The sequence below is a fragment of the Macadamia integrifolia genome, chromosome 8 (assembly GCF_013358625.1).
Source record: "Macadamia integrifolia cultivar HAES 741 chromosome 8, SCU_Mint_v3, whole genome shotgun sequence".
In the NCBI taxonomy this organism is placed as follows: Eukaryota; Viridiplantae; Streptophyta; class Magnoliopsida; order Proteales; family Proteaceae; genus Macadamia; species Macadamia integrifolia.
Genome location: NC_056564.1, coordinates 31,773,766 through 31,786,171, shown reverse-complemented (window position 1 = coordinate 31,786,171; position 12,406 = coordinate 31,773,766). Strand labels below are relative to the sequence as shown.

Genomic DNA, 12,406 nt, shown 5'->3' with positions numbered 1-12,406 from the left:
ACCTGATTTAATACTTTCCAAATTCCCGAAACTCTGATGTTCGATCTTGCAACACTTGGTTCCAAACCATAGTTGACCATTTTATACCTCCATGCTATGGGGCTACCTAACCAGCCATATTACTTGAAGAGAACCCAAAATTTACCATTAGAACTTCATTATTTAATTGGTCAAAACCCTTTCTCCTGCAATCCTGTCCCATCTGCAAGCCCTATTTAATCCCATTTTCCCCCACCTATCTCCTTGAGGCCTCATTGCTTGGCTTGAGTGCATTCATATCAGCACTAAGAACAGCATCCTCTTTAACCAATGACTAGCAGTTGCTTAAGATGGTGAGGCTACGTGTGTATAAGAAGGGACTCCTTGCCAAAAAAGAAAAAAAAAAAAAAGAAGAGACTCCGTTCTGATTTCTTTCACATACTATTCATTTCGGCCTAATTCTATTGGTGTGCCACAGTGGAAACTGGGAAATGAGTCCACATGTATTCATGAAGGAATTCTAGGGGTTGGGCTGTATCCCATTGCTGTACAAAGTGGAGTGATTTTAGAGGTGCATGAATTTCATGGGAAGTTGACCAAGCTGAAAGTTTTCATTGACTGGATCATAGAATTAGGATCTTACCATGTTGTGCAAGACTTTGGGTTCATTGCTTATTTGCTAATGTAAATTATAGCACATTTTACTCTAGATTGTGGGAATTTCTAATACATCCTGATCAATCTATTGTGCCGTTCTGAATATATTTGTCAACATTCTGTGAATCCATGATCCTGGGCTGTGATACATGATCCATATTATTTCCTGGGCAGTTGTGTTGATAACTCTGGAAATTGGGGATGTGGAGGAATGTTCGATTCACTAGCTAAACTTGCACCAAATATTCCTGATGCTTATGGGAGAGCTTTTGAATTTGGGGACCTGCATCTTGGTGATCTTCATTTTATAAAAATCAATGGTTAGCCCACATATCATTGCTACCTTTTGGATTCCTTGGTGCTACAATACTATCTGATGGAAAATATGTTGATGAAGTTCAATCATAATCATTGAAATATTTTAGTATTGCCAGGGACAACACCGAAAATATTTTGCTGATTTTTTCAAAACTAACTAGAGACATAACAGTAATGATCTCAATAGCAATATTACTGGTGATTAATGAATCCAAATTTTAATTTATTGGTTGCTTTAACCAATTATGATTAGATAACATGACTTCTATTTACTTTATCTAAAATTTTAAACTTTTGTTGATTAATGTATTTACTTTAGTCTTCACGTGAATTGGAAGCTCGTTTTGCATTTTATTTTTCTTTCATATTTTTAGGACAAGGTCGTCAGGTCTTGTCAGATCAAAAGGCTATTGGGTGGGCCTATTGCCAAAAAATGTGAAAAGGAACGTTTAGTGTATATGTATTGTATTGACAATTTCCTGCATGGCCTAAATATCTGCTATGTGGCAGCTCAGATGGTGCCCAAATTTTGTGGAGAGAGAGACCCTAATGTCCCTTATTCACATGACAAATTTCAACCCAAACAGACTTGGCCTTGCCTTATATAAGTTTTAAAAATCCATCACTACCAAGAGGGTGCATATTAATGCATGGGCATGGGAGAGTATTTGATTGAATTAGGCTTTGAAATTTGACTCGGTGCTATCCAGACCATGCGCTACTTTTCCAACGGTCAAAATTTCCATATCATCCTTCGACTTGGCATGATGAGTTTTGTTGCCAAGGAAGCCCTTCATAGGTGGCATTGCAAAGGTCAGCACATTATTCTTTACTTTATGAAGAAAGCGATTTTTCCCAATTGTATCTAGCACTACATTTTTGTTGACCTCAAATTCACTATGGTTTGTCTAATGAAGTTCTGCAGGTTAATAGTAATTAAGGGTATTCTAGCCCACAAAGTTTGAGGTCTAGAGTGAAATAACAAATGGGATATTAATGCAACCTAGGGTTTCAAAACACTGATGTAGGTCTTTTTGGGTTCACCAAGTGAAGGAAACTCAAAATAATGTGATCATTAACAGTTCAGTATCCCTTTGGGTATGGTAAACATTAATAGAGTTGAAATGGAAAATAAAGTTGAAGGAAAGGACTAAACTGGAGTTTTAGAAAAATACGGGATAAAACAGAATAAAATTTAATAAGAGGTTTTGTGCAAATTTAACAAATCTGTTCTTGTTTGTAATTTCGAGAATCTAATTCACCTTCAACCTCACAATGAACAAACCAGTGATGAGTATGCCTGGTTGCATATAAAAGAACCCCTCCGATTGAAGTCCGACCAACCTGAAATTTCAAGTGAGGGTCGCTCCCTCGAAGACCTGCTGATTCTAACCAATGATCACCCATAATAACAGGTAGTAAAATAATATGTAACTGCCGAAACTGAACCTGGCGGTAGTTCAGGAATCACTTATGAAATGGGTTTGGACCGTTTGGTTCTCAGCACTGACATTCTTATGGAGCCAAACTGGGCAGGTTAAGTCGTTCCTAGGAGTGTTTCCAACACACAAAACCTCAGGCAGAAAAGAGAAGAATCGATAGAGTTCAATTCAAATTTTCTGGGTTGTCAGTACCGTCACAAACAAAGGGTAGCAGCAGACAATGTCTTAAGAGTCAACATGATGGAGAAGACATACAAAATAAAAGAAGGAATGAGAAGAAATAATTAAGAGTTTAGAAGAAAAAAGAGTTGGGCAGAACGCACCTGGAGAGAAGGTTTCAGAGCAGATATGTACAGGCAGAAAGAAGGAGAAAACTAACCAGCAAGCATGCACAGAAGCCACACGAATTTAAAAGATAAATCGGTATTTCTATTCCAATCTGTCTTCTGATCAATGGCTTACGAATATATCAATAGATTCAAAACTTCCCCTAATCGTAATCTGAATAGAGTTGGAAACTGACTTGAGCTCCTACCATCGAAAGCTCACTCTGATGAAAAGCCAGGTTGGACCTGCTTCTTCTTTGTCTGGGTCTCCAGAAGCCGGTCTGGCCATGGAAGTGCAACTGTATCAGATATGTTCTATGTGGTTCATCCCCCTCCTAATAAGCTGTTGATATTTGATGTGTCCTTTAATCAACTCAAATTGTTCTCATGCAGAATATTGTGATGAAGACAAAGCAGCTGCAGACATTCCTCGGTGGGTGGCTTTAGCTGTTGTACAATCATATAATCCAAGGCGTAAAGTTCCCCGCAGCAGTATCTCTGTACCTGACCTGGAACAGTGTTTATCAAAGGCATCTTTCTCAGCTTCTCAGACTTCTGGTACATGTGATGTTATGACATTGCTAGAGGTTTCGATATCTTCCAAATGAGTTACCAAAGAATCCTTTGTCTTGATCTCATTTTGTTAATAACATTTTTTTTTTTTTTTTTGGGTGGGGGTGGGGGGAGGATAAATAAGGTAAAGAAGTAGAACAGAGTGCATACGAGGCCAGTCAAAACTTATAACAATGTTGGGCTTGGGACACAGAAAACATTGATTGTAGAATTCCACATAATAATAGTAGGCGGTTGTTTCAAAGATTTGATGTTAATATTGTATCCAAGTCAAATTTGGTGTCAAGTTTGTATATGGATTTTTTGGAATTTGATATCAAGTGATACATATGTCATATAATAACATATAAATAATTTTACTTAAGAGGGAAATTAAAAAAAGAAATTGTGGAAACCTAGGGTGTTATTTTTCCTGATAAAAATGATAAATTTATTTATTTAAACTACTGAACAGTTTTGGCGTCAAACTGGAAATACACACATAAATAAAAACATATGAAATAAGCAACTTCCATGACAAGAAAATTCCACCACAAAACATTTATGTGTTTAAATTCTTTCAAGATGAATTACTGATTTATTAAAATTAAATTTTCTATGTCTTATACTAACTGGAATGTCTTAAACTTGTCATAGTGCATATGATCCTCACCTTCCAGGCACCATCAAATGGTGAGCAGAAGGGGGTGAAAGAACCATCATTGGATATGAACCCTTAATTTCCAATATTCTAATTAAATCAAGAGTTGGGGTGTATGTAAGTCTAATACATATTTCTTTAATAATGTACTGCCTTTGTAACTAATGTCTTTCTATCATGGTTTCTATAAAGCTTCAATCCATATGCCACGAATTGGGTATCAAGATGGATCAGATCGTACCCAATGGTACACCGTGGAACGTCTTTTGCGGAAATATGCATCTATATACGGCATTAAAATTTTTGTGTACTCCTCTCTCTCTCTCTCTCTCTCTCTCTCTCTCATTCATGTAATTTTCTCCACACACTAAGATATTTAATCATCCAGACAAGGATTGATTGCATGTGATTCCTGTTTTTACTGTTTTGCAGGTATTACTTTCGGCGATCATCTTGAGTTTATAAAAAATTGTCTACATGGGCTGATCATCTTCCGTGTGATTATCAGATATGGAAGGCTGGAATACATTTGTTTGTGATGATAGAATGTGCATTTTCATGCTTTGATGTACTCTTAGACCTTATCCATGTGATGTACATAGAAAAATCTTCTTTTGTTACACTACTATGCAGATGTGCTGTTTCCTGTAATCGATCTGCATTGTCATTTGTTTTCGTCTCTGATCAGAGGTTGGATAGGGACAAGTTGAGGAAGTTGTATGTTGTACTTTTCCACTTATGCAGGCATCTGGGTTCTGGGAGAGTATAGGTGTAATGAGGTGTGCTAATGAACTTGTATGTTGATCTGAACAGTTAATTTTGCCAATTTCATACATTGGCTCTGCGGTCTTTCTTTAAAGCAGTTCTATTTATTTATGTTTTCCATTTTATTTTTATGAGAAATGTGGGATATTTTTTCTGTATATGTAGAGCTTCATACAATGGGGAATGCACGCATAGATTTTTTTTATTTTTTAAATGAGAATGCAGGCACAGATGTTGAAAGTTTATCAAGTATTTTGTTGAGTACTTGAAAAGATTTCCCTCTGGCAATACAGACGTGAGTACCTGGGGCTATATTGATATACTGGACAAGACCTCGGCAACTTGATAGATTACCACTCATCAAAGAAGAAGAAAGAAAGGTTATCGAAGTAAGCAGGTAGTTTCTATTCCACACAGATGAAGGCATGTCTTTGTTAAGGATGATTTTCAGAACTTATCAAAATTAGATAGTTTTTTCTTAATAAAAAATAAATAAAAGTGGCGCGTACAAAGAAACCCAATGACTTTGCATTGCCCAGATCACCTAGATCTACCCTGATTCAAGAAGAAATTATTCAATTTCTGACTTTGTTTAAGCCAAAAGGATGACCAGTGGTTAATCGTTCAACCTGGATACAAAAACCTACCCTTGAACATATTGGTTTGGTTTTCTCTAAGGTTCCAAATCTTGGTTTTGAGAAAATTGGATTGGCCGAAACTTGGTTTTCATCTAGGCCAAACTAGAAATGTCATGAGCTGGTTGAAACTCAGTATTTTTTCTACAAAGCTGTTTGAAATTTCAGAAATCTGGTCGAAACAGTTTCGATCCGTGGTTTCGTATTGGTACCTGTTGAAATCATGGTTTTATTACTCACAAGAAGGAATTAGAAATTGAAATTTCTCTGCCCTCTTCCTGTGGCTTTTCTATCCACCAGAGGGGGGAAAGTATATAGAAGAAAGGATGGCTTCAGAGTTTGGTTGCCTCACAGGATATCCACTTGGATTTTTTTAGTATCTTGAGACTACTAGCAAACATTGCATTGTCCAACTGCAATGTTGGAGGAAGTGAATCAAGTGATGGTAGGTTAAAAGTCGGTCTCTCTCTCTCTCTCTCTATCTCCCTATACACTTCCAACTCCCACTACCTAAAGATCTTCTAGGTCATAATAAACTAGCATTTCTCATAGCTCATGCTGCTCTTGCCTCAGAAGCATCAGCATCCAACAAACTCAGAATATATATACCTTTTGAGAGCACAAATCTTAGAGACTCCAGACCGCAATCAAATCTTCTTCTTCCTGAACTGTGGAAAGATGTCAGCACCCAATGCTAGTGACTGCAAAAGCAGCGCTTCCATGTCTGGGAAGCGAACTCACACTCCGGGAAAGGCCACCGTGTTGGCAGTTGGTCAGGCATTCCCTGCCCAACTCATCCCTCAGGAACATTTGGTTGAAGGCTACTTCCGAGATACAAAATGTCAGGATTCGGCGATGAAGGAGAAGTTAGAGCGTCTCTGTAAGCAACTAATTCACTCCTATACATATGTTTTGTTCTATGTACTATGCCTATAAGCTCACCCTTATGTTTCTGTTGGTTTACTAGGCAAGACCACCACTGTGAAGACAAGGTACACAGTCATGTCTAGGGAGATCTTAGACAATTACCCTGAATTAACAACAGAAGGCTCACCAACCATTCAACAAAGGCTTGAGATAGCAAACCCTGCAGTACTAAAGATGGCCATGGAAGCAAGCCTTGCTTGCATCAAGGAATGGGGGAGACCAGTAGGAGACATAACCCATGTTGTCTATGTGTCCTCAAGTGAAATAAGGCTCCCTGGGGGAGACCTTTACTTGGCTAGCCAACTTGGCCTTAGAAAAGATGTTGGTCGTGTAATGTTATACTTTCTAGGATGCTATGGAGGTGTCTCTGGCCTTCGAGTTGCCAAGGATATCGCTGAGAACAATCCAGGTAGCCGTGTTCTGTTAACGACATCTGAGACTACCATACTCGGGTACCGTCCACCTAACATGTCACGGCCTTATGATCTTGTGGGCGCTGCCCTTTTCGGCGATGGTGCAGCAGCAGTCATCATAGGGGCTGACCCAATAAGTGGCATAGAATCTCCATTCATGGAATTGAACTATGCAGTGCAACAGTTTTTGCCAGGAACACACAATGTAATCGATGGTCGTCTATCTGAAGAAGGCATAAATTTCAAACTAGGAAGGGATCTACCACAAAAGATTGAAGAAAACATTGAGGAGTTCTGTAAGATGCTTATGGAGAAGGCCAATTTGAAAGACTATAATGATTTGTTCTGGGCTGTTCATCCAGGAGGTCCAGCAATACTAAACAGACTAGAGAGTAATCTGAAATTGAAACCTGAAAAGCTGAAGTGTAGTAGGAAGGCATTGATGGATTTTGGGAATGTGAGTAGCAACACTATCCTCTATGTTATGAGTTACATGAGGGAGGAGCTGAAGAGAGGTGGTGGGGAAGAATGGGGACTTGCCTTGGCTTTTGGACCTGGCATTACTTTTGAAGGCATCCTCGTTCGTAACCTGCAATGAATAGGATTTGTTATTGGAAGTGTTTTTTTCTTTAGTAAGAATCAAGTAGTGGTGCATCTTTGAAAGTGCATCACAAGTTGGATATTTCTGAGGTTTAAGAGATTTTAATAACTTTAATTCATCTTATTTGTCATTACCAAAATTGCTATCCGGATATGGCTAAGCAAGCTTTTAGCTACATATGTTTCTGAATTTTAGATTGGGTTAATATGATTCTTCTCTTATATCAAACTAGTAGCACTTTTATGATTTGAAGGATCAATGAATCGCTCAATTTGGATCGGCCGGTCCATCGATTGCACGGCCGTCCCGCTTCTACCTCAAAATGGCTTAGAATCGATTGGATCAGACTGATTTAGGCTGAATCTAATCCAATTCATGAATCGGCACTGACCAATTTGATCCTTGATTCTACTATTAAAAACCCTAAGTAGTTTCGAATAAGGGACCAGTTCATTGGACAACACATCCAGTATGAAATCTATGGAATTTCTATAACATCCCATGTTAGATGTGGTTGGAATTTTATAGACAGATAGACCTCAAGATCCTTGTTCACATTCATGTTTCAATCCAAGTTGAGTTAATAAGTGGTAAAATAGAACTTTTACAACTTAGTGAATTTTAACTTTCTGCAAAAAAAGTGGATGGTTGCCAATACATGAAAGAATTTATGATTATATGAATTTGAAATTTGGCACGTGCGTAATAAGGGTGTCAATTTGGTATGGTATCGGTAATTGATACAGTGTCAGTACGGTACAAGCTGTATATACCTCATACTGATATTGTACCAAATAGTGATTCAATACAAGAACCTCATACCAATATCATACTAAATTTATTCGGTTCAATAATTGATACCAATATTTGGTATGGTATCAGTATCGATACGGTATCAATATGGTTTGGGTGTGTTTTTTAAGTCATATCCCATATCAATACTATACCAAATAGTGTCTTGGTACAAGAACCTCATACCAATACCATACCAAATTCATTTCGGTATGGTTCACTACCAGTAATTCGATACGGTGTCAACTTTAGTTTTCGGTTTTCGATACAAGTTGACAACCCTTAATGAGTAATCCACAATATTCTCTAAATATTCATGTTAAGAATAACTTGGTTGGGTATTATACCACATTTGGGCTTATGACCTTGATAATAGTATCTCCACCCTAAAGGCTCAAGCTTTCAACTTCTAAATGGTCGATTTCATTTTTAATTCAAAAATTGGCCGCCTTCCGCATGTTTGGATGCCCATAAAAGAAAAAAAAAAAAAATTTGAAACTGAGAAGAGGGATAGACACAAAAAAATTAATAATAATAATAATAAAATAAAGGAATCATTTTGCATTAGACTTTTCACTATTTCCAAACATAGCTTTAGTGCAAGAAGAGTAGAGAGTGCTAGTTTAGAATCTATACAGACTATGCTTGCTTGAAATGAAATTGCAGTTAATGAACAAACTCGAATATTCTCATTAGTTTAGGCACTCTTTCAGTTTATTAATATGGATAGTGATATTTGGATATATTTTTATCTTCTTCATGAACTTGTACGGTATCAGTAAAAGGTATAAATAACGGAATTAATCTAAATGAACTTCACTTTACCTCCCCCCCTCAAAAAAAAACATGAATTTCTAAGCAAAACTACAAAAAAAATGAATTAAGTAAAATGAATATCCAAGCAAGACTATTGATACGGATCTAGAAGAGCTCAACCCTATAAACCAGTTTATAAAGTGGGTCATATTAATCCAGATCAATTATTTTTTGAAACTAAATGGAATCTTAACAATTATAAGAAAGAAAATGAATTTCTAAGCAACACTACTGACACGGATCTAAAAGAACTCAACCACGTAAATCAACTTACAAGGTGAGGAACCACGTAGAAACGGGTCTGGTTTTTATAATACGGTATTGGTGGTGAAGCATCTCAGATCCAAAACTAATCATAGACAAGAGATGTGTGAATTGGCGAGAGGAAAGTAAGAAATCAGAATTGGAGGACTTCGATCGCGAGCTTCGTCTTCTTCTGGTTTATCGACGACGACGACTTCTTCTTTGGGTGGGGATTTGATCATGTCTTCTCCGACAATACGAGAGGAGGATCGACCAAAGCAAACCAAAACCGAAGATAAGAAACCCATTCTTCTTCTTCTTATGATCACAAATCTTGAGTCTTGAGTGTTGAGTCTTGACTCTACTCTGAGTGAGGAAGCCTTCCGCTCCTATATATATTTAGGATTGGTTGCTTAGCCGTTAAGTAGAATAATTGGGATGATTGACAATTCTAGCAACTTTTCAGGGTTTTTTAGATATTGATATCTTCTTTCAGATTTGAATGTTTAGTCCCGCCGCGTCCCGCCGCGGTGACTACTGGTGACCGACTCACCCAAATAGGATAGTTTTGATTGGATCCAGCTTCACCCCAATTACTTGGGCAATGTGTGTCCAAGTCTTTTCAGCCATTAGATGGGTAAGAATTAAAATGGTTGCCGTAGGATAAAATCTTTATATAGTTTCGATCTTACCAGAAAAAAAAAGTGTTCCGAAAAAGACAGCGTAACTCTTGCATCAATATGGTACCAATGTGAAAACCAATGAGAGTACACACAGAAGTATCAATAATGGTAGGATTTCTTCTTTTCAAGGGGGTGGGTAGTCATTTCGCTCCACCCTGTGTCTAAGTGTAGAGATCGACTACGTTACCTTCTAGGCTTCTTTTTCTTTAAAAAAAGGATGGGGTTTGCTTCTAGGTTGCGTGACCCTATGCCAACATAGGTCCAATGGAAGCGCATGTACATAGGTCCAATGGGAGCACATGTACTTGCATCCAAGCAAAGGGGAGAGGTAGGCCGATCATTTCGCCTTCCCCGTGTAAAGGTGTAAATTTGATATCAATACCAAATATCATATTCAAATTTGACTATTGAAAAGCGTATCGTATCAAATCAAACTGAAGGAGATTCGATCTGTTTCTGGTACTTAAAAGGGTATCTTTCTAGTACGATATCGAATTTTAAGACAACCATTCGCTATTTACGGAACCATACCAATTTACTTGTTTGTAACTAAATTTCAAATTATCAAATAGAAATCGTACCGAAACCTACCATAAAAGGCAAAAGTGTCAAATAAAAACCATATCAAAACCTTATTTGCAGTGAATATAAGCCGCATTTAATATTGGCATTGAAAATTTAGAATGTTCTCAACATAGTCTGGTTTCAGAATCTACTCTAGTCTTCTATATAGTATCAAAATCATAATTGTTGAGACTCTTATTCCCATATGAGAAGGCATAGGGACATTGCAACGCAGTGTTCATTTTTCTCAAAAATAAATAAATTTACAATGCCACCCCCTAGAGAATGTTACTATTAGAGAGACACCCATGTATAATTTCAAATTATGCTCACATTCCCTACTGTCAGTCTTTGTCAAGTGAAGACTTGAAATGATGATTTTACCCTTTTAACTAAAAACACATGACGAAAACATATTTTACCCAAGTCCCTCAATAACCCTAACCTTCATTCACTCTCACTGTGGATTTCAAAGGAGGGATTCTTGCACACACATCTGCCTAGGGGTGAAACAGGGTCATGTTTCTTAAAACACTAATCCAACCCTAGGTCCTCAAAATTCAACTTAGGCCCAACCCAACCCAGCTCTAATTGACCATGTCAGGGCCTGGTTGGGTCGAGCTAGGTTGGGTTGATCCTAACTTCTACAATGGTTGGATTAACCTTGATTAACCTGTTTTTGCCATTCAAATCTTATACATTAAAAAATTATAGAAAAATAATACCAACTGATGTAAACATTTAAGGCATTTAACCCATCCGTGGGTTGTTCAGATAGTTAAGGTGAATTGGAGATGGATATGCGCACGGTCCCAGGTTCGATTCCTCATCTATGCATCTGTTATTTAAGTGAATACCATAACAGTTGGTTGTTGTGTTAGTCTCCTTGAGGATTAGTCAAGGTGCACTTAAGTTGGCCCGAACACCTTAGTTAACAAACAGTAAAGGGTGTGAACGTAATTTAGAATTATGTAGAAAATTTGTCTCTATTAGTGGTATTCTCTAGGGGTGAATGTTGTAAAATTTTCTAAATAATAATAATAGTTTAAGAGTTTGTACTTTGGATTCCTCCTGATTAAGATTCATTGACTGCAAATGGGACAAGGAAAATTTGGTTGATTGAAATAACTGTGTCGATATGGTTTCAACACTTAGGGCCCGTTGATAATATTTCAAGAAACGCATTTCTGCCGTTTCTGTGTCTAGAAATGGCAGAAATGGAATAAAAAGCGTTTGATAAAACTGTTTCGTTTCACTTGTTTTCAGAAATATAAATTAAAATTTTTACCTATTTATGGTTCAAGAAACGACCTACGCAAAACAAGTAGAACTTGTTTCACCATTTATAGAAACGACTCGTGGCCATTCTTTCGTTGGTTACTATCGACTTCCAGAAACATGATTTATCAATTACCTTCAATTCCGTTTCTGTTTCTAGAAATAGAAATTTATGTTTCTGTCGTTTCTTGAACAGAAATGAAAAAAACGTTATCAAACGGGCCAATAGAATTGAATTGGATGAATCGGCCAATTCTTCTACCCAAAAGAAAAATAAAATAAAATATCGCCTAATTCAAATTAGTATCGGAATTGATTAGGTCCAAGTCTCCATTTTTTTACTGCCTTTCATATTACGAATGATCAAGTGGATAATTGTAGGCAAATATTTTTTATTCCTTTTTTCTATCTCTTGTCCTTTTATTATCTGTGGTGTCCCCTTTCAATCATCTGCTACACTCTATATTCTGAATAATATATATAAATAAATAAGTATATATATATATATATATATTTTTTTTTTTTTATTTGGAGGAGATAAATGTGCATGTATCGAGTCTACATCCTCCGCAGTGAACAGTGAGATGCGGTGAACATCAAATGGCTGAGAGCATTTGAGCACGTGCTCCAAGGGACTCCTAGCCACCTGATGCTTATTACACCGATGCAGCTGCTACAAATGATTTTCACACCCCTTTCACTAGGTAGAAGTCTCTAAATCTTGTTAGAGAATATCTTGATAAATGCTTTGCTC

At 37.2% G+C, this 12,406-nt stretch overlaps 2 protein-coding genes across 8 annotated transcripts in view; both read left to right on the top strand.

The window, feature by feature from the left end:
* Nucleotides 1-4,811, top strand: part of LOC122087738 (probable helicase CHR10) — a 49,072-nt gene extending 44,261 nt beyond the window's left edge. For 3 of the 7 annotated variants that reach the window (XM_042656970.1, XM_042656967.1, XM_042656972.1), the window contains 4 exons: nucleotides 811-956; nucleotides 3,116-3,309; nucleotides 4,128-4,242; nucleotides 4,368-4,811. In XM_042656970.1, coding sequence (XP_042512904.1) covers nucleotides 811-956; nucleotides 3,116-3,309; nucleotides 4,128-4,242; nucleotides 4,368-4,474 — 562 coding nt within the window. In that variant the 3' untranslated portion in view covers nucleotides 4,475-4,811. Of the gene's footprint in view, nucleotides 1-810; nucleotides 957-1,664; nucleotides 1,768-3,115; nucleotides 3,310-4,127; nucleotides 4,243-4,367 lie in introns of those variants that run through there. The other 4 variants (XM_042656969.1, XM_042656971.1, XM_042656973.1 and 1 more) reach the window with 4 other exon arrangements.
* Nucleotides 4,812-5,441: 630 nt separating this feature from the next.
* On the top strand, nucleotides 5,442-7,357 carry LOC122087662 (type III polyketide synthase A-like). Its single transcript, XM_042656858.1, has 2 exons — nucleotides 5,442-6,215; nucleotides 6,303-7,357. Exons 1-2 carry the CDS (start codon nucleotides 5,891-5,893, stop codon nucleotides 7,271-7,273), a joined length of 1,296 nt encoding a protein of 431 aa, XP_042512792.1. The 5' UTR covers nucleotides 5,442-5,890; the 3' UTR covers nucleotides 7,274-7,357.
* The last annotated feature ends 5,049 nt before the right edge of the window (nucleotides 7,358-12,406 follow it).